At 27.4% G+C, this 26,817-nt stretch overlaps 2 protein-coding genes across 2 annotated transcripts in view; one reads left to right on the top strand and one right to left on the bottom strand.

The window, feature by feature from the left end:
* Nucleotides 1–7,984, top strand: part of LOC106683422 (proton channel OtopLc) — a 68,736-nt gene extending 60,752 nt beyond the window's left edge. Inside the window, exons 3-12 of the mRNA XM_067052334.1 lie at nt 561–771; nt 850–958; nt 1,038–1,155; nt 2,627–2,779; nt 4,579–4,754; nt 4,827–4,989; nt 5,074–5,196; nt 5,264–5,462; nt 5,535–5,784; nt 7,433–7,984. Of these exons, the coding sequence (XP_066908435.1) occupies nt 561–771; nt 850–958; nt 1,038–1,155; nt 2,627–2,779; nt 4,579–4,754; nt 4,827–4,989; nt 5,074–5,196; nt 5,264–5,462; nt 5,535–5,784; nt 7,433–7,750 (1,820 nt within the window). The 3' untranslated portion in view covers nt 7,751–7,984. The remainder of the gene's footprint in view (nt 1–560; nt 772–849; nt 959–1,037; nt 1,156–2,626; nt 2,780–4,578; nt 4,755–4,826; nt 4,990–5,073; nt 5,197–5,263; nt 5,463–5,534; nt 5,785–7,432) is intronic.
* A 4,948-nt stretch (nt 7,985–12,932) lies between these two features.
* The window catches only part of LOC106683499 (AE binding protein 2 jing), an 81,676-nt gene continuing 67,791 nt past the window's right edge, over nt 12,933–26,817 (bottom strand). Inside the window, exons 2-7 of the mRNA XM_067052335.1 lie at nt 19,913–20,543; nt 18,057–18,233; nt 16,478–16,580; nt 16,175–16,305; nt 13,616–13,683; nt 12,933–13,107 (exon numbers count right to left, since the gene is read on the bottom strand). Coding sequence (XP_066908436.1) covers nt 12,933–13,107; nt 13,616–13,683; nt 16,175–16,305; nt 16,478–16,580; nt 18,057–18,233; nt 19,913–20,543 — 1,285 coding nt within the window. The remainder of the gene's footprint in view (nt 13,108–13,615; nt 13,684–16,174; nt 16,306–16,477; nt 16,581–18,056; nt 18,234–19,912; nt 20,544–26,817) is intronic.

The raw sequence follows: 26,817 nt of genomic DNA, 5'->3' as shown, positions 1-26,817 counted from the left end.
TTGGCTTCACTTTTCCTGCCAGCATTATATTTCAAGACAAATAATAACAATAAATTTTATTTATCAAACTAACAGCTTAAATTACATCTATGGTCAACTAACCCAAAACCATCCTCTATGCTTCTCAAATAAAACAGCCCAAATATGTACTGTAATGATTTTATGTTCTACCTTTTGGTATTCTTTAAATTTGCTTGTGTAACTGGCATTATCAAATAGAGGCCCTAATTTGATGATTTCTTTTAATTAGTAAAATATTTACTTACATTTCAAATGTGATTTGAAGCAGGATATTAATTTTCTTAAAAGGTTTCACCATTTTTTTTTTCTTGATTGAACATTCAAACTATAAATCTTCTTTAAAATAATTGGCACTTTTAATTAAAAAACATTTAATGGTGTTAAAGCTTGTGAATGATGCAAAAATCTTTCCTATACCAACGATTGAATAAAAATATCACAATATTGAACACAACATTTGGATTTGGATTACATTATATTTATTACAATTACAGATTCTGAGTTTTTGTACAAATTTTAACATTTACATGCTGTTTTAGCTCCAGCTACAGTCCCCAACTTTGCAACACAGCGCAAAGTTTGTCTGTACGACGACAACAACTTGTTGCAACAAAGTAGGATATATTCTATACAAACCCATGGGACAGATGAAAGTGGCCAAAAAACCGATGATGGCATATTTTCGACAAACATCGTACGCTGCAGTACTTTGCTATCATCTTCTCCTCAGGAAAAGAAAGAAATGTTCAGGTAAACAAAGAAATATTTTTTAAATAAATGATGTAATATAATAAAAATAAACATGTATAATGTGTTTATTTTCAACAGGCAATCTTTAACAAATATTCTTAGTTGCATATACTGTATGTTCATAGTGACTCTAGGTGTTATTATATATATAGGAGAAATTAATTCAGGAATGGCTCCTTTCGCTGAGGTAGGAAAAGTTACAACACAAATATAATTTCCTTTATAAACATTTTTTATTTTTATAATTAAAATAATCCTTCTTTTAGATATTCAGTATTTATTTAGTAGTAGTCGGAATAGTTTACCTTGCATTCTTGTACATGGATATGAGAAAATTCTCAAAATTGCTTAAAGTAAGTGAAGAAATGGTTGCAGCAAAATATGGTGAGTACAAGAACCTTCTTATCTTCAATCGCATACTTATCTATTTTAAATAATTGTGATATGTATGAATAAAAACTTGTTGAAAATAAATTTACTGTTCTCAAATAATGTGCAAGGAAAGATACCTGCTTCATGGCACTCATCGATGAAATGTGTAACAAGTTTGTTTAAAAATCATGAAATAAGTGAGAAATTAAAGCTTGAAGTCTCTAGTTTCCACAACAATATGTGCTTTTCGAAAATATAATATGGTCAAATGATATATATGCTCAATATATACATACCATAATTTGAAATAATTCTTTCCTATTTCTTTAAAGGGTTTAATATTTGCAAATAATTAATTTGATCTGCTTTCTGTCAACTTTCCAAGCCATAATAATACTAAAATAGTTATATATAAATGTAGATGATTGACCATATGTTAATTTGAAGGAGATGATCAGTTAAATTAATAGAGCTTTTCATTTTTATATTATGATGTATCTGTTCACTTTAGTATTTTAAATAAGTTTTTGATTGTTTATATACCTCCACCTTTAAATTTTTAATGTTGCTCTTATAACCTTGCATTCGCTACCTTCTTTGTATCTTTTTATTGAACATTGTGGGTTGAAATGTCAGTAGAAAATAAATAAATAATTTATGAACTATTTTTTACCACATCCCTGACCATCTCCTTTAAAATAAGAAACATTAAAAATACCATTTTTTTTTTTTTTCGTGCCAGGATGTTAGTTGTAGGTTAGAAGGGACATTTATTGTACTTATGAAACAATTTTATTAAAATAGTACTTACCTTCATAATTTTAGAGCGGAATCAGGAATAGTATATTGATGGAATTATAAATATTTGTCGAGAAGTTTATTGAATCGTTCATATTAATGTTGGAATTTTTTTTTTGATGCTTAAGGAATTTAAAAGTCGATACAAAAAATTAATTTCTAACTTCTTTATCTGAAAGAAAACTTCATTTTTTAATGCTTAAGGAAATTAAAAGTCAACACACAAAACTTATTTATTACTTCTTAATCTGAAAGAAAACAATTTTTTGTTTAATTAAATGTCAACACAAAATTTATTTAATCTGAAAGAAAAAAACTACAATAATTCCTCAATTCTTATAAAATTTCATCTTGTCATTCCTTTTCCTGAATTTTCACAGTCGAAACTTTTGTAAGTTTGTAGTGTAAAGTTGAATAAAAATTTTCATAGATCGATGAAGGAAAATACATTTCATACAAACAACTTACCTTTTTACATTTTTCCAAATAAGGTTCCAGAATAAATATTTCTATTTTTATTTTGGGTTAATGATTCGGTAAACTAGCATGCAATACTGAAGCAGTTAGCATGCGAGCAAGCTAATTTTTTTTTCTTCACTATTGAGAAGAATAAATGGATTTTATCAATTGCATATAGTATACGAATTAATTTGAAATTACATATTGATTTAAATACTCTGTACAGCGAAATCTGAGTCCTCGTCTAGACGAAGCAGCATTGGCAGAGGCTCCGTGAATTGGAACTCTCTGAGCGAGCCGGACTTGGTCCTACCGCACCATTACTGCTTCAGCAAAGGCAGACATTCTGGTAGTTTTTACCTCAAAGTCGGAGCGGCAGGTATATGTACAACACAGTAAAAAACAAAACAAAAGTTTGAGTGTATATTAGCTTCCTATAATTAACCAATAACTCCCATCAAGGTTTCAAATGTAAAATCGGTATAGGCACAATTCCAAAACAATAATTACCTTACAATGTTTACATTTACTTACTTTATGTTTATTTTCCATGTGCCATTACTTTATTTAAGCTTGAAAACTTAACGTGATAAAAAATTATTAAATATAAAAAACAGAAATAGCCATCAATTGAATTCGTATTTTTTTTATCTAGAATTCAAAAAATAGCAATTCAAAATGTGAACTAGACCTATTGATATATATTTTAGATGGATATGAGATCTCTTGAAATTCAGAGTCACAGATTATCAGCCTTAAAAAATTCCTGTAAAGGTCATTAAAACTGGCAGTTAAAAAACTACTAATATTTAAATATTATATAAACATAAATTATTCGTTAATAAAGCTGAAATGCTCAAAAAAGTCATCGATTAGTTTTCCTAAAGTAAAAGACAAAAAGAAATTAAGGTATTAAATAAAACGAAGTTTTGGTATAAACAAATTTAAAATCTGCAACATTATTAAATTCATAATGAATTGTTTATAGTTGACCGTAATTATAATGTGAGAGAAAGTTGGTCAGATAGTAAGGGATCAGTAGACATCAACACAAATAAGTAAATTTGCTGTATTTATGCAAATGTTTCGGCCTTCATCAGAACTAAAAAACAATACAATATAAACAAACCATAAGTAAAAACAAAAACCATAAAAAGTATAATAAGAAAAGATTTCAAATAATACTATAAGGAGATAATTTACAGTACAGGGATAGAAAAAATTTATCTAGAAGTATTAAAAATATTAATGAAGAAATTATGAAATTAATTAAAAAATAAATGGCTTAAAATGGTAATCGAAACATCAGCAAAAATAGAATTTACACTTATTTGTGTTAATTTTAAATTTAATACAACCCCTTTCCAACCAACTTCTCCTCTTATTTAATTTTTATGCACTTTAGACTTTAATATCTATTGATAGATAGAATTTCACAATAAATGAAGATAAAAAAAATCATTGATAAAATCTAAGGGTTTGTTTATATTTTTATAAGTCACATAAAACATGAAGAAATATTCAGTTGTCTCCCCCTGATCCTTTCTACTGGAGAAAAATAAGAAGAAAAAATCACAAATTAATCAGTTAATAACTATAAACAATAATTTTTTTAAAAAATGTAAAGGCAGTTTGTGAATGAGATTTATTAATGTCCTGTAAGAGAAATTCTAAATTCTGAAAAAAAAATTATTTGTTAAAACAATTATTTATTTTGATTTATAATATAACAATGCATCATGTTACTTTATTTTTGTCTGAAAAAAATTGACATAAAATCATTAGTTTTTTCTCATAAAATTGTCAAATATAAACTGCACTCTTACTCAGAATTTGGCGCCCGAGACAACAGACCGACCAGTCATGATTGTTTATTAGAATTTTCTACCGATTTCTGAATCAGGGGGAGCACTGTATATATGTTTATTTTTTTTTTAAATATCAAATGATTTAGAATATTATTATATTGATGGCTTACTTCACTGTAGTGCTAACATGGAAATTAACTTTACGATTAAAGATTTTATTTTTTAGGAAAGTTACAATTTTTCAATTAATTTTCCTAAAAGAGAGAATTTTTAATTGTATTTTTCTTAAAGTTGGCCACCAATATAATATGTCTTTCTGAAGCGATAATTATTAAATCAAAAAATAAAACTCTAAATTGATTGGTTCCAGGTTTCTGCCTAGGACATCTTCTCCATAGCGGTTTATTGATTTCTTATCAAGTAGCTTTCTTAATATTGGAACCCTATAATTTTTACCATTGTGCCAATGTAATTACATTAGTACTGGATATTATGTACCCGGCCTATTCTTTTATGCAGTTATTTTTCATCTTCAAATATTCAAATGTAAGTCAAAATATCCATAAATATTAGAGGCAAAATGCTTCGGTACATGTTTATTATATTTTTTTTTTTCAGGTCATTATAAACAAACATAAAATTCTAGCTCGGTTCGGCCTCATGCATTGCATAGGATCACATCTTTGTTTTTGGATTTGGACTATTTTAAGGGAAACGGTAGATTCGATGAACCATCATCACCATGAACCTCCTGCCTCTCTTCATCACCACATGAAAACGGGTAACGGCTCCCATCTATACCAAGCTAAACAACAACAGATAGATTTTAATAAAATTTAAATTAAAATCAAACTTTGTTAATTAGGTAATACAAGTGTAATCGATGAAGAAATAGACGAGTGCTTGGGACCACATCAGTTGACTTCCGTCTTCGAAATGTTCACACCGTACCTATACCCTTTTACAATAGAGTACAGCATATTAGTAGGTGAGTCATTAAAAGTAAAATTGACAAATGGAGAATCGTAAAAATTAATTATATTATTTATTGGCAGCTGGAATGATGTTCGTCGTTTGGCAGAAAATAGGATCTTACGATGAATGCACTCCTGTAAGCAGCAAAGACAGCCTAATATCAAATGTTGTGCTTCATGCCGATTGTCATTCTTCAAATAAAGGTCTTTTTGCTGGACTGATAGTTCTAGTCGGCTCTTTCCTCAGTATCGTGCTCTTCTTTGTTGCCATGACTGACAGGTAGAAAAATAAATTAATTAAACTATTTCACTTTAAAACAATAGCAGGCTTAAATGTTTAAATTGTTTTCAGTGTATATATCGAAGCTGGCTTAATGGTGAATGCTGTAACAGAATTAACACTGACAATATTAATGACCGTAACTGTGATACCAGCTTACAAACAAATAACTAAGTTGGACGTTAACTCGAACGAGATATCACTACTGGACGATATTCTGTTGTTCACATGCATTCCATCCTTCTTCGTACAGTTTATTTTGACCATCGTACCAGCATGGAGATCTAGAAAATATGTCTGTTTCGCAACGGTCATTATACAGGTAAAAACATGTAAATGAATACCAGTTATAGATATAAATCTCCTTGATATTTTTATTATTTATATAAAGTAAAAAATATACAAAGAGTAAATATAATTATACTTTTTTTATTACAACCAGCAGGAATGGCCAACTTTCATTGAATTGTCCTCTTCCTTGTTCGTTCAAATTCTAAAAATTATTTGAAAACCCAATGGTATTTAATTGCAAGTTAAAATGGTTTTATTTAATAAATTTTGTTTTCGCTCAATCTCAATAGAGATATTTGTACTTTCACTTACCTAAATATGAAATAATCATGAACAATTTTGATTCCGAGTTTTTATAGGAAATATACATTTTAAGATCCCCGAATAATCAATTCTCATAGTAAAGTCTGTGAGTCTAACCCAGAAACAAAAACTGTGCAAAGCAAATTACTTATTAGGGTAGGTATATACCTCAGGTGTTATAGCAACTTTCCCGCTAAAATAGATAACTGTTAGTGCTACATTATATATTTAATTTCGCACTTTTCTTGAAAGCAGCTCAAACAATTTTGATGAAATTTGTTATACTAATGCACAATAAAATACTCTTTATTAGTTCTATATTGTTCATCATGAATAAAAAAGGAATTACTGTTTAAGAAACGATTAAGGATTGATTTTAAGCTTAAATAGTTTGACAAAAGAAAGTTGTTGTTATAAAAAATTATTTTTGTGTTTCCATGGTTGTTAAGACTACAATCAGTTTGTACCCATCTATTGCGTAGCCGTCCATTGTAGGCATGTTTAATATGATTTTTTGAGTGAATAGCTCAAACGATTTTCAATTTTTATGGTGGCTCAAATTATTCAGTGTGACTCCGTAATGAATTTAAATGTTTTAAAATGGGGATGGGTTGTCAATTTAAAGCAGGATGGTAAGTGAAAGTTGTACAATGCATGCACCGCACCATATTTTTTGTAGTAAGTTGAATAAAACATTGACAAGAAAGTGAAGACATGAATCTTTTCGATCGATACTTTATTCAAAATTGCATAAACCAAATATGCCATAGTACTAACAATCCTCGATAACTAAAATTTCATACTTAAAGAATTATAGATTGTTGATAATTCAAAGTTATAAATTATTGGCCAAATTCATATATGACACTTGAGTAAAACTTTTCACAAAACCAGGCTGAATTTTTATAGAATCCCATTTAACCTATTTAGAAACAAAACCAATACTTCGGTAAGGGAAATCTTCTTTACTGCAAGTAAAGTATGTTGAACCCTTAAGTGCATTTTGAGGTTATATTTCAATATTAAAAAAAAAAAATGAAAACATAGAATTGATGATAGTAACATAGAAACTGTCATGTAACCTTGTGTTAGAAAAGCAGCGGTGACCGAATATTAATATAAATTTTTTCAATTGCTTTTTTTCCCCCAATTACTTCAGTGTCATCTATGAATTTAACCCTATATTTTAAATATTTTGAATTATAAAGGAGATATATTAATCTTTATGTTCTATTATCGAGAGATATTATTATCAATTTTTATTTATTTTAAAATTCAGTTCATAACAAGTTGGCCAGCCCTAAATAAATTAAGTGATTTATTGATATTTAAAAGGTTTCATAAATAAAAATGCTAATAATTTAACCATTTTACAGGTGATTCAGGTACTGATTCAAACCCCATTCATAATAGATGGGCTTCGAAGGTGTTCTAATTCGAAAGCCTTACGAACAGAAAAACCTGGAAGAGAACTCCTCATGTTTTTAATAGTTTGTAACGTAACAATGTGGATAACTGAAACATTTGAAATTAAATCCCATTCGAATACAAACGACCCCAGATCTGCATATTACGGGGAATTGATATGGTCGTCAATTACACACCTAACGTTTCCACTTACTATGTTCTACAGATTTCACTCTTCAGTGTGCATGGCGGACATATGGAAATACGCATATATGAAAGGACACTAGGGCTGAAGAAGTGAAGCTGATGCTAAACAGAAAAAACAACTCTAGAACATATTTTTATAATTCTTTCAATCACAATAATGATGAATGGGTTGATGAGATGAAGAGAAATATTAAAAAAAAAAAATTAAGTGCCTCTGAAAAATGTATTAAATTAGTTTGTATTTAGAGCTAGAAAAGATAAGTCGATAAAATAAAGCAAGATATCAGAAAATAAATTTAGTATTAAATAGAAAATTTCTTACATTTATTTATTTCCTAATATAATACATAGAAAAAGATTTATAAAATGTAGTAAAGTATAAAGACAGTCTTCAACCGTGTCAAAAATAAATAAAATACTAATTGACTCTTGTTCTTCGTCAGTCATGTTCCTGAAAACATTACAATAAGATCTCATTTGTAAATATATACAAACATATATATATAGCAAAAATATTATATTTATATCCATTACCAGGTAACAATACTACCACTACACTTGTACCTGCTACTAACATTATGTATCCACTTACATATAATGCCAAGCACAATACATCTTGTTAAACAGTTTACAAATGCTGATACAAAGTCATTGGAAACGGAACGAAACAATAAAATAAAAGTTGGGTAAAAGAGTCGTAGAGATAACAGAGTAAATAAGAGTTACTTTAAACTGGTTTTCCATTTGAATTTACAAAGAAAAAATAAAATAAAAAAATAAAAATCAAATTAAACGTTGCTATATTTAAAATTTCAGTTTTAATACATCAATACTTTTTAATTCTTAACATCTAAAAAAATTTCAGTAATAAACAGGCTATTACATAAGTTTTTGTTTGTGGTCCAAAATGGTGTAATTATTTTTTTTTAATAACAATAGCACAGGCCTTTTAGACATTCACACAGTAATAAAAATGTAATTACAAAAATTTTGATAATAATAATAAATTTTACATGATTCATCTTTTTTAAAACCAATAATATTGCTCAACACATTCAAATTCAAGTAAAACTAAAAATTTAGTTGACTCCAAATTGCAATATCTTCAATAGAATGTTTTAAAAAAAAGAGTAAAAATTAAACAAGTAGTCCAAATACTATATTAAAACAAGAAAACATTTTTGAATTCATTCTTACAGTTAACTCTATAGAGAATATAGTTGATTAGAATATCCTTAAGTAATTTTAAAGGCTTGATTAACATATCCACATTATGTTATTCGGTCCGCGCACGTTCTACTACAAAGATGGGTGCATTGGTATGACAAATTGAAGGAATAAACCACCGCTACGTACGATCGGTATCACAATTGTGATATGGTGTTTTAAAAAAAATTATCAATCCTATTAATTTACATATTACAAACATACAAATTTTTAATTGCACATAACGTTCCGGGAAACGTGGAATTGAAACGTTTTGATTTCTGGAAAGTTTAATTGGCAACGAGTTTCTTATATTTTCATCCAGGGACCGAAAGTTCTATTTTATGTTTCAGCTAAACTTGTGTTTTACCATTATGATTACAAGAGGTTTCAAGAAAGCAGATTTTAAATTTTGTATGCATCATTTAATTATATTATTTTCAACTGTAGACGATTCATAGAACATTATTATTCTTCACTACAATAAAAATTAGTTTTGTTTCATTATATCACCTATACTGTTTTGCTTCATTTATTTCTATAGATGAAACTAAAAAATTGTATGAAATAGTTGATGTATTAGTTTTGAAACCAATATATTGAGGAAGGGGACATTATCTCCGAAACTTCCAAAAAATAGAACAAATATATGTGTTGAAAACATTGTATTTTTGTTCTTTGGGCATTAACAAACTTTAAAAATTATTATATTTATATAATTTTATTAGCAGTTGTGAAAAAAAAAAAATTAATATGATAAAAGTTAAAAGAAATTTATTGTTCATTAATTTATTTGAAATAAAAATATTAACAATATGTATTTATTTTTGGATTAAACGCTAATAGTATGTTTCGGTCCCTGATTTTACGAAAATGTTTTACAAACAAAAAATATATTTTAAAGGACATAACTCTTAAGAAAATACAGGATGAAAACACGCATATTATAGCCGACTGAATTCGAGCCTCCATAGCACGCATTGACTAAGATTACTAAAGAATAGACAGAATTTTATAGGACGTTATAAAAAAAAATTAAAACACGATGTTACCTAAAATGAGCAATTGACAACATAAATGGCAGTGTTCAATCATTATTAAATATTATAAAAAGACTTTGAAACTACACGAAAGTATGAAAAAAAAAAAACCGACAACTAAACTTCTAAATTACGCATTATACATAAACTAGTAAGTGACGAATATTGAACAAACTTTTACTAAAAAATAGGCCCATAGAAAAAACAAATGTACACGCAAATAAATATGAAAGCAAATTTAAAATATGTTAGATGGATATAATACTAGAGATCATTAGATTTCGCTTTAAAAATTATATTTAAATTATACAATTTACTAAGAAAAAAAAATTAATCAATGATAAAGAAAAAAAAAATTGCCTAAAATCTGAGAGCAAGAATGGCACATGGAAAATAATGAGAGAACTAAACAGAAGAACATGAACATGAATGAGTATGACAATGAGACAAACTTGAGTAGATTGTCATTTATAACTACCTACGCTGTCTAACATCTTTAGACATGTTAATTAACAAGATAATTCAATGTGAATTGAGATGTGGCATTTTATTAATTTCATTATAACAATGGCAGTGAATTTTCTGTGCAATTTCAATTTAATTCCCCTCGAGACCGTCGTCTAAGGGATTTCTTAAACTTCCAAGGCCATTTCACACACTTCATGTAGACACATCAGTCGCGTAACATAGCATTTCGTCTAAAAATATTATCAGAACCCTTTATTATGCTTCTATAAACCTTTCTTATACACGAACAATTATAATAAATGTATATTTATACATATATATACTTTTTTTATATATATATAGAAAGAGATAAAATCCTAAAATGCGTCCAAACTGTTTAAAGGTTTTTTTTAAAAAGCTATTAATAATTCTTATAAACTTCATTTTAATACCGATAACATTTGGACACCTTCTCAAGCAGAGCTAAAAGATCTAATGATAAACCTTTCCTATTCCAACTATATACATTACATTCAAGTCCTAACCATAAATACAATATATTTACATAATTTTTTTTTCTACTAGACAATAGAAGGCTTTTGGTGATAGAAAAGAAAAACACTTCAACTGCGTCGACTTCACCTTCCGTACCAAAAACCCCATACATATCCAGAATACTTAGATTGAATTCTTTCTATTCATTTTGCGATTAAAATAATAAAAGGCAGTGTAACAAATAATGTAGCTGGTTGTAGACGCCAAATTAAAATACATAAATACAAGATCCCTGATAAACCGGGGATATTAAAAGCAAATAACATATTTATATAAATTATACAAGAAATTGGGCCAAGTTGTTTTATGATGAGTATTGTTATCGACAAAATGAAAGTTAAAATATTTCGCATCAGTCTTAACCACACTTGAAGTTATAAGCTCTCGGTTCAAAGCCTGACTTGTTCCTGTTGGCACAAATTTTACAGGGCAACAGCGTCTATAGCTTTTTCCAAGGAAATTAACATTTTTAACCAATGAGGTCAAGTCTGATGAATTATTTTCTGAAAGTATGTAAACTATGGCAGTCCACATTTGAAGTATTTAATATACTTCAAAAAAGTTTTAAATTTTGAAGAAAATAGTTAATTTCACTAGAAAAAGCTATATATCGGAATGTCTGACAGAGATAATGCTTGTGCCCTTCTTGCGGGTTGAACAACTATAATAATGTTACTGACACTAAATTAAGAGCTTTTGAGATCAATATTAAAAAAAAAAAAAAAAATTTGCCTGGAATCATAACTGAAACTTTACAAATTCTATATACATTTTTTTTTTTTAACACTAAAATATTTTCACCCAATTCGGATCTTTCTTTTTCATTTTTATTCTTTTTTTTTTTTTGCTTCAAAACAAATCGCTAAAATTGTCAACACAGTTCTTTCTTCTGTCCCCTGGCAGTGATATTTACAAATATAACTAAATTACAAATCATTCAAAACTGAATAAATCTTTAAATATGTGCCTTATATACATGAGATTATAATGTTCATGGTTTAATGAAGCATTTTTTTTTATTATTATTTTTTTTTGTATTTTAAATTAACTATTATTCACAATGAGAAATTTCTCAGGAACTTAGTATACTAATTCTATAGGATATTGGCTACAAATCATTATTAAAACATTTACAAACAAAGAGAAAATTTATGTTATCAACAGAACTCTATATAATAATAAATCAACCATATAAATAAAACATGCCTCTTTTCCTTACACATCAATCAGAAAAATCCCCTAATTCATTAAGGAAAACAATTATTTCAAGTATAAAAAATTTTGTACTTCATTCAGTGAAAGATGTCAAAAAGTATAACTTGGTTCAAAATACATTTTTTCTTTTTTAATTATAAATTTTCAACTATTGAAAATAAACATATATATTTTTTTAATTAAGAGAGGAGAAGCCCAATCGCAACAGGTTTTTTCTTTCCGATACTGATATATTAATTAATATACAAATACATTCAGCAAAAACATGGAAGTCGTGGTGAACAGGCTTTTATATTGCTTATATCTAGTCAGTCTTCTTAGAAGAGGATTTAGGCCTGCGTTGCTGGAAGTTTTACAAATAATGAAAAAAATAAAATAAATCAATGTAATATAGAACACAACACATATTCAGTAATCCCGCTTATAAAAACTGAACTCTTAACTCCCAACAACAAGCTTATTCCTCGAAATATTAGTATACTTTGTACTGAATTTATGCCATGTTTTGCCAAGTGCTTTGAACACCTCTCTTAAGAAAAAAAAAATTTACAAAAAAAAAAGAATCCAAATCTATGAACCAAGCGGTCCATTAGTTTAAAAAATAATAATTTTTTTTTTTTTAATTTAAATATGAAATAAATAAATAATAAACTAGACAATGATTACAATGAAATATATATTTTGTACAAACTATTTCTTAAAAACTTTTTTTTTTTTGAGTTCCCTAATAGATGAAAAATTTTATGAGGGGGTGGGCGCAAGGATACTAATAATTAGATGATTGATGACCATACTTATATCATGTTGAACTGGCAGTGGATGATGGCTTGTACTTGCGCCCGTGAGATCGCCTCAGCCTCTGGTTACTCGTCAGGTAGCTGTAGAGGCAGTCTTTGCTTTCCGACGGTAGAGCGGGGATGTTTACGTATCGCACCCTCTCTGCCTTTGTTGAGCTGACCCATTCGTCACTTAAGCTGTAACAAACATTAAAGTATATATAAATAAAAAAAACCATAATGGACATTAATGATTATCTGCCAAACCTGTATCATGGAGTAAAAGATACTTAAATCAATAAAGATTTAGGGAAATTAAACAATTGTTAGGATATAAAATTGTTTCTTCTTTATGATAAGACTAAACAATACAAAATTTGAGGTTTTATATAAATTCTAAAAGATAATGGTTTTTTTTTTTTTTTTTTTTTTTTAAAACTTGGTGTTGTGTACATAACATTAAAATAACATTCAAGGTTCTCTATTAAAAATTCTATCCAAAACTAATACAAACGGGTTAAGATTGGTTACGTGTACGAACCATCTGGTCCCCACAAGTGGTATTGGAATTTAATATGATGCATCTACAACAAACAGTACACACACATTACAATCAAAACAAATCTTTTTAATAAACCAACTGTTTCAAAATGCATGAATATAATACCTAATACGTTGAAAATAAAAATAAAAATAAAATACTAACATGTCCCTAGGAAACCATCTCAGGAGCACTTGGGTCTGGCCTTTTTCATCTGTTCTCTTCCCGAGTATCTGAAAATAAAATCCTTATTAATTTATTGTTTGAAGCCAAGAAATGGATGTCTCGGAATCGGTGTCTTCGGTTCCATCCGAAACCATTTCCAGAGACGAGGACATGGACTGGAATTAAGCTCCCAGAAGACTTGGTAATGTTACTCCAGAGTAATAATAGACCACATGCTGAAAGTTCAATGAAGAAAATATTCCGAAGGAGTGAACTGACAATGTATGGCTCTATCCGTTGTATTCAAGACCATTTGGAGACTACGAGGTCAAATTTTTTTCAAAATTGAGTTACAAATAGATAAAGGAAAGTACTATATTTCTATGATGTCAAACATGGAAAAAACTGGTTCTTTACCCATTAAAATGGGTACAAAAAATACCTAACAGAGAGAATAAAAGGCTATGTCTGTGTGTTAAGGGGGAAAAACAGGTGATCTAAAAAATTAATGAACTCCCAACAGTGTTTTAAACATTGATAATAATAATTCTCTGATAACTTACTCATTTAAAAGCTAAAAATAAATTTTTTAGGAGTCCTAAAACTCAGATTTTTTTTTTTCTTTCAAGTTTTTAATACACCTGTTTTTACTCCATGGTCGTCATTTGTCCTCATTGATTCAGTTTTTTACCCAGTCGATATTAACTCATATATAAATTAAATGGAAAAACAATGTGTTTACGCGAAATCAAAATAAATCTTTATCAACAAACGACTACCAGAAAACCTTTCTGGAAAAGAACATATTAAAACAAAGACTTTAAGACAATGCAAACAGTTCCAAGTTTAATTGGTTAAAATTTTTGGAAAATAATGATTTGAAAAAATGTACTATTCTAAAATAGACTATAAATATACAATGAATATTTATGCGACAAAATATTTTAAAATCACAAGATCAATAGCTGAAATTAATAAAAAGTCCTAACCTCTACCACTAAAACTCATGAAGATTTTTCCTCCTAATTCATTTAATGGTGAGACTCAAACAAAGAGCAACTTTGAAGTTCGTTTGAATAAAATATAAAATAGATTCCAAGACTCACTATATTTCATTTATTTCTGATAGACGTGATAAATTAATTTTATCAGGGGTATTCATGACCTTTAGTTTAACATGTTAAATGAAGAAATATTTCCTTTTTGTCATGTTAAAATGATATAACATATAACATGGTTGAGAGTCTGTTAAATGGAGAATGACGTCACGCAACAGACCAGCTGAGCTCACCAATATTTTGTCTGTTGTATTAGGTTACTTGCTTTGAAGTATTGTTTTGAGTGTTTTTAAAACTAATAGAGCAATGAATGACAATAATAATAACATAATGACAGTTGTCATTATGTTATTATGATTATTACAGAATTATTACAGAATTAACTCATCTTGGTTCTCTTCCTCACAAGTTAGAAGATCAACAAGACACTCAATAGCCAAACTTCCACACAACTTCTACTTATCAATTACTTTAGGCATGTTATAATAAATTACTACAATAACAAGATGTTTAGGAAGGAAAGATTATAAAACAAGTTGCTCAGAAAAAGCTCTAGGAGCTCTTAAGCATTTAACAACAAGACTTTAAATAGGGCTGTTCACAATCCTATACTTATAACATTTAGCATGGTAAAACATTTTACATTTAACACAACATAATGAATACCCCCTTTTTTTGTTTGCTGTTAAAATGGACTGTAGAATTTCACAAAATATGGAGCAGAAAAAAATATAGTTGTCATGGAGAAAGAAATTCTTCAACATAAAAATGTATCTCGATTCTGAAAGGTCATTTTCTCATAATACATGGTCGAGAGGAGTGGAGGAGAACAAAAGGCTAGTAATCACAGAAATGGATAAAAAAATTCTTTGGATAGATTTTGTATTATAGTTTTCAATGAATGTCATTTTAGCTAGGAGTTAATCTAAAAAACAATCAGAACTTTCTTGTGGGCAGGAGGAGGTTTTCAAAGTGAGTGATTTATTAAAAATCACATTTTACCATTTTTGAGAATCACCATTAAGGATCAGGTACTCACTTTGTAAAGGCTAGGTGTGCCATTCGAGGGTCTCTCTCCCTCTCTCGCTCTTTGCAACAGTCATTAAATGGCTGATAAATAAGAAAACAAATTTTCTGCAGCAGCTGGACTTGAAATTGGATTTGCGAGTTAATAGTCTGATCCATAAATGGCTAGGCTTGGGGTCGGTTGTGTGCAGTGGTAGTAGCTTGTTGCATCGACGAGTAAAGCGATAACCCTTGATTGAGCCTTGGAAATAAGTATTTGTGTCTTGTTCTGAGTGCCCTCAATTATTATATTGGAAAATACTAATACAACATTAATATTATGTTTCCAACATTGTACATTTATTAACAGGAATTTTTTCCATTATAAATTAAAATTTATAAAATCAAATTTTCACACAGCTGTTTTTTAAACGTGTAAAAATATAATTCTGAAAAGTTTTAAATAATCCTCAAAATTTTTTGTAACTCAATTTACCTTACTGTGAAGCGTAACGGTATCTCCTGGACAGGAGTCGAAATGTCCGTTTGTTCTTCTCTCCGTCATTTCGATAAGATTATGTTGAAGACCTTCCATGATGCCAGCATCAAAGTAGTCATAAATTCGAGCTGGAAAAATATCACAAACCTTTTTAATATTATCAATATGACAAGAAGAAATCAATATACATTATTAATAGGAATGAATACATACAGTATCTTATAAATTACTAATAAAATTAATTTTAACATTGAAAATATTTACCAGAGAAAGGATGGCTTCTGTATCTTAATTTTTTACCATTCCTTCGAATTAATTTTGTAGCAGTTTCACAACCTTTCTTGGAGCTACCTTGGTCTTTATTCTCGTTAAAATGGCTATCGACATGCCTGTGTAATAAACTCTGTAAAACAAAAAGCATAAATTAATACATTATTGCTTTCAAATATTCATATTTTATAATAACTTCTTAATTACTAAATATCAATTAAAATGATTAAGGAAAAATAATTCTTACAACCATATTATTTAAAATAAAATTTTATAATAATAATTCTGAGAAGACAATACTGCTTGATTGGATAATCCTGAGAGAAAACAGATGAAAATCAGGTTACTTTGGGTTTTTATTATTTGAATGAAGACAGTAAAAATTTTTCTGAACTTGCAAGAGGTATTTATTTTTTCTTTTCTTGACTGAGAATAAATTATTAGCTCTTACAATGAGATTCACAGAGTTCTCAAAGACACTTTATTTGATGCGATACCCCAGAAACGTGGCCAGACATAGACATAGAAGATCTAGGTGATATAAAACATTAGGTATCTACTCAGCAATATTTTATTGGAATAAACTATTTATTTATTGTATCGTGAATAGATTTTGCTTTCAATTTATTGTTTCTAAGGCACTAAATTTGGTTGTAATTGAACCCAGTCACATAATTAAAATTAGGTGATTTCATACATACTATTGGGATATTTTTTATAATTATATAATTTTATTTTTCAAGCAGTTCTTTTAAGCTAAGTCATTTTTCTTGGGGCTTTTAGATCTAAAATATATTGATCAACAAGATACATTTAAAAAAAACATATTCAATGTCAAAATTACATAAACTAAGATGTTTTTTCATTCATATTGTGATCTCTTTTTTTCCCCCTCAATAATTTTGATTGAAATTAAAATGAATCATACTAAAAAAAAAAAAAATTAAATAAAAATAAACAACCATAACAAATATGCTCATAATAAATTTTTAAAAATTTAAGACAATAGATATTTATCAAAGTCAGACCTAAGCAATGACTCTAAAAAAAAAAAAAATTGGCTCAAGTTGTGATATCTTGTTACCCCCCCCCCAAAAAAACAACTTTATATAATAAAAAAATGTATTCCTTATTTTATGAAATATTTCACTCTAAGCAGTTCAGGGCATTTTGCTACTCCTCTTGGTTAACAGTAACAATAAAAGTAAATTTGAAAAAAAAATTTAAGCACTGGCTTTACTGGAATTACACATATTCAGATGGTCAACATTAACTGAAGAATATGTTTTACTCTCCTTCCAGTTATCATGATAGAATTAACAAGATCAATTCTAGTGTGGAACAGTACCTTCTCATACAAGAATTACTGACCTTGAATTGAAGGTATATTATAAATGATATTGAAAAAAGAGTAACTCTAAGTATGTGAATACAAAAAAATAATTATATTTTCCTTATTTCTCTAAATTTTCAACTGTATTTTAACTAGACAAAACAAAACAAGTTGATCTAATAGGGATCTTATAATATGTATGGAGAAACTAGCAATTGGTAACACTCCGATAACCAATAAATAAAAACGCAAATATAAAACATTTGAAGTATTTACCTGACTACTGAAACGTTGTCCACATTCATCTACGATACATCGAAAACGTTTGTTTCCTCCATGTGATAGGACATGTCTTTCGAGCCAATTGAAAGAGCAACTAGTACGTCCAAAAACCTTGCAATTGACCCATTTACATACGTAATTATTACCAATTTGTGGGTTAACGTGTATGATCTAAAAAAACAAAACAAATATATTAGAATAATTTTCATAAATTGTAAATAAATAAATAAAAATCAAACAAAAAACTTAAAAATAATTACTAGAAACAAATTAAATTATTAGAAGCTACTACAGTGAACTCTATAAAATAACTTTAATTGTATTTTCTTAAACCCTATATAATTCAAACTACCTGTCTCCAGAGGTATAATAAATAAAATAAAGAGATGTTTTTTTTATAAAAATGAACTTTTTTGTAGACTATAATTTGCTACCAGAATGGACAATCCTCAAAGTTAAATAGTCTATACATAGAATATAAATTTTGAATTTGACATCTATAATATTTATAAAATAAGTAAATATAAATAATTAATTTCCCAGATTTGATTAGATAAATATAATTCTCGGTAAGAGCTAACAAAAAATCTACACAAATTTAACTATATAAATTAATGATTTACATAATTTTTTTTTCAGAAAAATAAATTTTTTAAGAGAAAAGTTTTATTTGTTAAATAAACTTTTTATACAGTGGAAAAAAAATAGGAATCTTTATCTCTTCAGTTTTATTATCTGTCCAAAAAATGCATAAAACATTCATTATTAAATTTGTATTAAACCGATATAATTTGTATGCCCTACCAAGAATGTAAAAGGTTTGCCTTTTTTTTATTTAATGTGATATATAGTTAAAATATTTGTATCACATTAAATTTTAGTTCGGCCCAAACAAGGGACTTTTTTCAAGTCACAGTTTGTTTTATTTTTTCTTCAATGATAGAAAAACAGTTTAGATTAATAAAATTTGAGCATTGTTCACGTAGCACACATTTTTTAGGAGAAAATAAACAAAAACAAAAATTTGTTCAAAGCAATATCAGGGAAAGTTCAAGAAAATGGTATATTGAAACTGTTTAGTTCAGAAGGAAACCGGAGGTTATACTGAATCAAAACAGAACAACCATTAGTTGAAATTAATGTTGATATATATCTATTAAATTTGAAAATTGACTCATTATTAGTTTAATGGACGGCCAGAACTTGCATATCTTGAGTGAATCCCAAATTTTCTTTATTTTTTTTTTGGCCATAGTAATAGTGGAATAATGAAAACTAAGGACTATAGATGAAACACAAAAATTCTCCTATATAAAGAGTAAATATTTTCAAAGAATAAGCATGGCATAAATGACACATTATCACTCAAATAAATCAGATGATGAAAAAGAAATAGAGATTTTGTTATAGAAAAAATGAAAAGTAAAATCAGGTTGAAGGTTGAATTATAATAAATCGTAAAAAAACATTTAAACCTTAGTTTATTGACTAATTGTGAATAGAAATTTTATGAATTTTCTCTAATGTATCCCTTGCCTCTCATCATATGAATTAAATCTGATTTACGATTAATAACTTAATTTTTTTTTTATAACCGGGAATAAATTTTAATAGCTGATCATCAATTTTTTTTTTCTCAGCAGCGGTTTAAATACAATCTTCCTCAGCTATTACTGGTATTTGAGAGACTTAAGGTTTTGTTTCCAAAATCTTTCAGTAGAATGAGCTATTTTAGAAATGACAAATGAGATATTTTCCTAAATGATGCATGTGCTATTTCAGAAATAACAGATACATAAGTTAATAATATTTTTTCATGGGATTAATAATTAAATAATGCTATCACTTACCACTAAATGTTCTGAAAGTGCGGTGGCAGTGGCAAATTTGGCATCACAATCTGTCCATTTGCAAACATAATCTGAAACATAATGGCCCCTCCAAACGTTCTTGACAGGAAACCTTATAGTCCTCTCAGCTTTCTCTTCACTCTCCTTGTCCTTATCTTCTACATCTGTCTTCTTGAAGAGGAATGAAATATCTCCATTCTCAACTTCCGACTTGCTACCAGAGAGTAGTGAAGTATCCGAAGATGTCTCGGGTGAGGTGGTGGGCGGAGTTAGAGGTTTGTTGTCGGCCGTCGGCGTGAGACTGTCCCTAAATACCTCAGTGCTATCATACGGAAGGGAACCAGCTTTTGGCGTTGCTGGTGGCGATGCCAACAACTTAGAGATCAGCTGTTTAACAGTCGAAGCGGGCTTTTCGGATACTTTCTTCGCTTTAGTCTTGAAATATTCTGTAATCTTCCCCTGCTTTGGCCTCTTCGAAGGCGGATCCCCGGCCTCGGTTCCCCCCCATATCCATGCGGGCTGCGATTGTGTTGGTGGCATTTCTTCTAAACTGGTAGTTGAAAGCGGTGAGCACGGCTCAGTTATATCACTGTTGCTTGAACCACAGTCTCCGCAGTGAACAACCACACCACTGAAACAGAAAGGAAAAAAAATTAAAGATAACATGAATTTGATAAAATTTTGTACATTTTTTAAATCATTAAGAAAAGAATAAACTTTGAAGAAATATTCAAAACAAATGAAGGATTCAATCACAAAACTCAACACTATCCACTTCAACAGATTTTATAATAAAAATAAAAAACCACTAAACTAAAAAAAAAATAGTGAGTACTTAAATTGTCTTTTTTTTATTTTGAGAATGAAGTCACACAACACATGGGCTTAGATTTTTAGAAGAAAAAAAAAATTAAGTTCAAAAACTTTGTTTTATTAATTACTAATTAATTTAATTACTATTAAATTTGCTAAAGTGGAGAATGTAAATAAAATGCTAGATCCTTCAAATGTAATATTTAGCAAAGTAAATATTCCTAGAAATGATACTAAAAAAATTTATAAGATTAAACTAGTAATTCTTGTTATCAAAGATTCATTGATAAAACTATCATTATAAAAAATGAAGGTTATAAGGAAAAAATGTCATGTTTTATACTTTGTGTTTTATTCAAAAAAATAAATTAATCTAACTTAAAATCTTTCCTAATATTACATATCAATTTCTATATAATACTAAAGACTGTGTTCATTTTACCAAATAACTAAATAATTGTAGAGAGAGCTTTCATTATACTCAAATAAATAGAACAGATAACTCAAATTTGAAAAAAAAAAAAAAAAGGACTCTAAATCTTTTTCCCTGCATCATTCATAATCTGTATTTACAATTAAATAGTGATTATACATAATTAAAATCACATTAAATTTCCTTTAATTACAAAACCTTTAAAAATTGTTAAAATACCCCTTGTTTTCTTATTCTGTTATTTAGCACAACCACTGGTTGTCTTCAATCTGAATACAGGCGTGAATAAAAAATATAGATAAAAATATACTTGTGTTATACACTTCTAAAAAAATAAGAAGTGAGGTTAAAAAAAAAAACATAATATATCTTTCTAATAATTGTTTCAATTTTAAGATAACAATTTTGACTTATTTGTTAATAAAAATTGAATACATATTCTTTCTTTATTAGAATATATATTGAATTCTTATAAATAAAGATGACTAAATTTTTATTTTAAAATGAAAATAATTGTTATAGAGGGATATTATGAACTCTGAAATGTTTTATGTACTAAAAATGCGATTTCATCCAATAAATATATCAGGAAAGGATCAAACATCATATCAAATATGAAATAAATTGTAACAATTGCATTTCTTAAAATAAAGAAATTCATTTTTGAAAAATGGATAGAAAAATTATTGAATATTTGGGAGGGTACAGGGTTTGCGGGACAAAATTAATCTCAAATAACTTTTATTATTTAATACATAACTAGTAATTCTTGTTATCAAAGGTTCATTGATAAAACTATCATTATAAAAAATGAAGGTTATAAGGAAAAAATGTCATGTTCTATACTTTGTGTTTTATTCAAAAAAATAAATTAATCTAACTTAAAATCTTTCCTAATATTACATATCAATTTCTATATAATACTAAAGACTGTGTTCATTCATATCAAATAACTAAATAATTGCAGAGAGAGCTTTCATTAAACTCAAATAAATAGAACTGATAACTCAAATTTGAAAAAAAAAAAAAAAAAAGGACTCTAATCTTTTTCCCTTGCATCATTCATAATCTGTATTTAAAATTAAATAGTGATTATACATAATTAAAATATAATAGAGGGATATTATGAACTCTGAAATGTTTTATGTACTAAAAATGCGATTTCATCCAATAAATATATCAGGAAAGGATCAAACATCATATCAAATATGAAATAAATTGTAACAATTGCATTTCCTAAAATAAAGAAATTCATTTTTGAAAAATGGATAGAAAAATTATTGAATATTTGGGAGGGTACAGGGTTTGCGGGACAAAATTAATCTCAAATAACTTTTATTATTTAATACATATACCACACCTCTGGAGAAACAATTACTCAAGTGTAAATTTTTCTTAAAATAAGTTGAAGAAAAAGAGCATTAAGAAAGGATGCTTAAGAGGTAGGACAAGGATAAATGGAGGCAGTTGTATAAGAAAGAACCTCATTGGTGGATGAGATAGATGTATGGAGGCAGATGTATAAGAAGGAATCCTATTGTTGGAGGACAGAGGGTGCATAGAAGTAGCTTTATAAAAAAGAACCTCACAACACCATGCAATAAAATTAACAAATTATGACAATCAGTCAAAAAAAAAACAACTATACATATAATTATGGGCATTTGATGGTGAAAGATTCCTCTCACCGGTTCATCAGGAAATATTTTAGCACATTCAAAAGAAATAAAAAATAAGATTTTCACCAACATATGCTTTTTTTAGAAATAAAAATGGAGAAAACTAATACTATAATATTAAACAAATACTTTTTTTAAACTATATACAGATGATAGTGTTTTAGATACTATGGTCAAAACATGTTTAGTAAATGGTTTGTAAACAGCTAATGGGCTGAAACGTAACAGAAAAAAGCATTACATTAAAATAGAAATTTTGTAAAACATTTTATATATATTAAAGACGTGATTATAATTTCTTATTAATCTGTCTAGATTAATATTATAAATAAATTATGAATTCTTACTTGATAGTATACTTTTTATAAAAATGAGCAACCATCAAAAAAATATTTATCATAAATGTAAAAATTAAATGTATATATTTTTAGATAATGGAAACATATAAAAACGTAGATATTGACATTTTAGATATATGTACAAAATTTGTTTGTTCTGTAGTTTTTTTTTTTTGAAAGAAATTATTTGAAAAATTTTAAACATGCATTATTAACAATTAATTTAATTTTTTTTCCAAGATGTAATTATTTCTTATGAAATTGCAACAAGAAATAAAATAAATTTGATGATCTAACTAATTTATGGGAAAAAAAAATCTAGGTTGAATTAATTATGGGTTTTAAAAACAAGGTAGATTTTATTTTGATTTTCAACAAAATAAACATACTTAGTTTGATGCCCAACTGTAAGGAAATATAGTAAGATAAACAATTAAACATCATCCAAAGTTTCATTGATTTTAACATTACTATTTCTAGCTAAACTTAAGCCGCTGACTTTTAAATTAGTAGAATGATATATGAATGAACCAAACAAAACCTCATAAAATTTACAGTAAAAATTTGTTTACGTACACAATTTCATAAATACTTAATTTAACCAAAAAATGTTGAAATTTGATGTCAATAATTTTTTTAACAGCTTAATTTTTATTTTTAAAAAATTATGCACAATGAATAATTCCATAAAACAAGTACAAGAAACATTCCTAAACTGTGGTAAACCTACCGTGTGGAACAAATTAAAAATTTTCATATTTGAAAACAAGTTTTTATGTCTTTGAAAAATTTGAAATAATTTTGGCAAACTATATTAAAAAAAAAAGAACAGATAGTTTGTATAAAAATAAGAAATAATAGAACGATTAAAAAATAACCAGCAACAGACACTAACAATATAAATGGTGTTAAAAAAAAAAATGGATAGTACTAGTATTTCAAGAATATAGAGGCTACTTGAAAATAAGTAATATTAAAATTAAGAAAAAGAAAAGAACAAAAAAAAATAATAATAATTAGTTTTTTTCTACTTTCCTTTTTTTAAAATTTTAATATTTCTTATTGTCATATATTCTTTATCTTTTTATAATACTTCGACTCTACATTTTCTTTCGACAACATTTATATACATGAATACTTATGTTTTTGGTTATCATTCTGTCATTACTTTTATTCATCACAGTTGTTATCTTGTTTTTTGTTCTAAGACCTGATGAAGGCCTGAAATTCTGGCTGAAACTTAGGCAGCAATAAATGAGGTTTTGCTTGTTAGTGTTTTTCACTAATAACAAACTAACTTATTTGAGTGCATGTCTTTAATTGCTTATTTTAATAGACCCCAAAAAAATTCCTTCAATACTAAAAATTTAATTTTAATTATATTCTGTACCTATTACTTGTAAATATTTCCAAATATTAATTATTTCAAGGAAAAAAAGAAAAAGTTTATTTTGCTGTAAGAAAAGAGGTATATTTTTTACAATTATTTAGGTTTAATAATTCAAAAAGAGGTATCAAAATCAAGAGGATCAGATTCTGTATAATTAAATCCCAATAAAACAAAAAAATCTTTTAGTAGCAAAACATGATGAATTCTAATATATTCAAATACATGACGTCCTAAAAAATGAATAACTAAATAAAAAATTCTATTTTTTACTGACAATTTGCATGATAAAAATATAAAATTGTAATTGAATGTTATAGCAATGTGTTATAATAATTTATTCTAAAATTGTTATGCCGAAAGTAATTTGGTTTTGAATGCCTAAAGCTTCCCTCCGAATATGTTAAAATACAAAAAAAAAAAAAATATGAGCTAATTGGAAAAATATAAAAATTGAAATTATCGAGCCCTACTTTATTATTATACAATAATATTGAACAATATTAAAAGTAGCAGCTCAATTTATAATTAATTATATTACTGATGGCCTTCATAATATCCTCCTGCCTTTTTGACAATTTTTTTTTAAAAATAATTTAAATGAAAAACTTTAATATGAGACCTCAGTGGCTTTAAAATTTGATAATTCGTTTTAGAGTGAAGTTTAGGATCTGCTCTATGTTAAAGTTACAAATCAACCATAAAAGATACTTTCATTGAAATTGTAAATAGACAAAAAATAAATTATAGCAAAGAAGTCAGTTACGAGGTTATCATAAGACACTATTCTTAATTGTGTATAATCATTTACTAACAATACATACAATAAAAAAACTATTGAAAGAAACTTTTGAAGAGAACTGTCATTGAAAATAGATTTTTTTTTTTTTTTATTTTAAAAGAACTGAAGTCTGCATAAAAACAGAATAATGTTATTTCACCAACTAATCGTAAACACTTAAGTAACAAAAACTTTAATTTTAATAAGAATAGAAAATAACCATGACATATTTAACTGTTATACAAGAGTATAAACAATGGATATTAAATCCCAGAAAACAAATATCGGTTAATAAATCTGGAATAATTACCAACCAGAAGAACCCATAAGTCAAATCTGTGATTTGAAAAACTGGAATACAAATGATTTCATCACATCAAAGTAATGACTTGTTAGAAGACATTTTCTTTAAAATTTTTAATATGATGACATGAAATATTTGAATGGCAGCATCTCCAATTACAGATTTGGCATGCGGGCAATTCTGGTACCCACTTCCTCAATTGTCATTAAACATGTGTTACTTTTACAATATTTTAAATAGTTTCTATAGATTAATATTTTTTAGTCATTTAAGTTTTAGTGTATTGTTATTCAATTCATAAACACATTCAGTACAGGCATGCTGATGTTGATATTTGTTAATATTTCATTATCTTTACTACTCTGGTCTGCATATTTTTCCTTGTTATCGGCTTTTTATATTTTAATTTTCGGTAACATTTAGCATGATTGAATAACTACTATGTACATTCTGTCTGAAACTACCTCATGAAATATAAATTTCATTATATCTTAGTAAAAACATCTCATATGACCACATAATTAACATGGATTCCAGTCAGAGAAGGGCAATAGTTGAAACTAATAGCTAAAATTGCCATGAATATTGCAAGGTACAATAACGAAACCACTGTTTTACAATGCATTCTCTGAAAAGAATCATATATATGGTTCAATACTTTATTTTCATTTTTTTCCAATTCCTGGTGATTTTTAATACTTAAAATAAATCCATTATTTATAAGTATGATTTAATTTTTATCAATAAATAATATTAAGAGTAATGAAATAAAAAAATTACACAATGTAAACATATTTTAAATATTTATACATCAAAAATAAAATTAATGATCAAAAAATACAGTTAAGAATAATATTACCTACAAGATACCCTGAAATTATTAACGGTCAGTTTGAATTTGATGGATGGAGTTGCTAAAATGCAAAGTCTATTCACATAATTCTTTGTAAATTTATATTCTGGGGACGATAGTAACGTATATAATACATTCGTTTTATATACAAATATTTTAAAAATCGCATTCTTTTATTACTATTTTAGAATATTTTGTCTGAACAAGTCAAACTAAACAAGGCTAATGTCAATTTTGTTCTAATCAGATCGGTTTGTTTTCTTTTATATCATTAAAAAAAATTTAATTATGAGAGAGTAATGTGGTGAAACTGTTGA

Source organism: Halyomorpha halys, unplaced genomic scaffold (genome assembly GCF_000696795.3).
Source record: "Halyomorpha halys isolate HHAL.00 unplaced genomic scaffold, Hhal_1.1 Scaffold3.1, whole genome shotgun sequence".
In the NCBI taxonomy this organism is placed as follows: Eukaryota; Metazoa; Arthropoda; class Insecta; order Hemiptera; family Pentatomidae; genus Halyomorpha; species Halyomorpha halys.
This window is presented reverse-complemented; position numbering and strand designations above follow the sequence as displayed.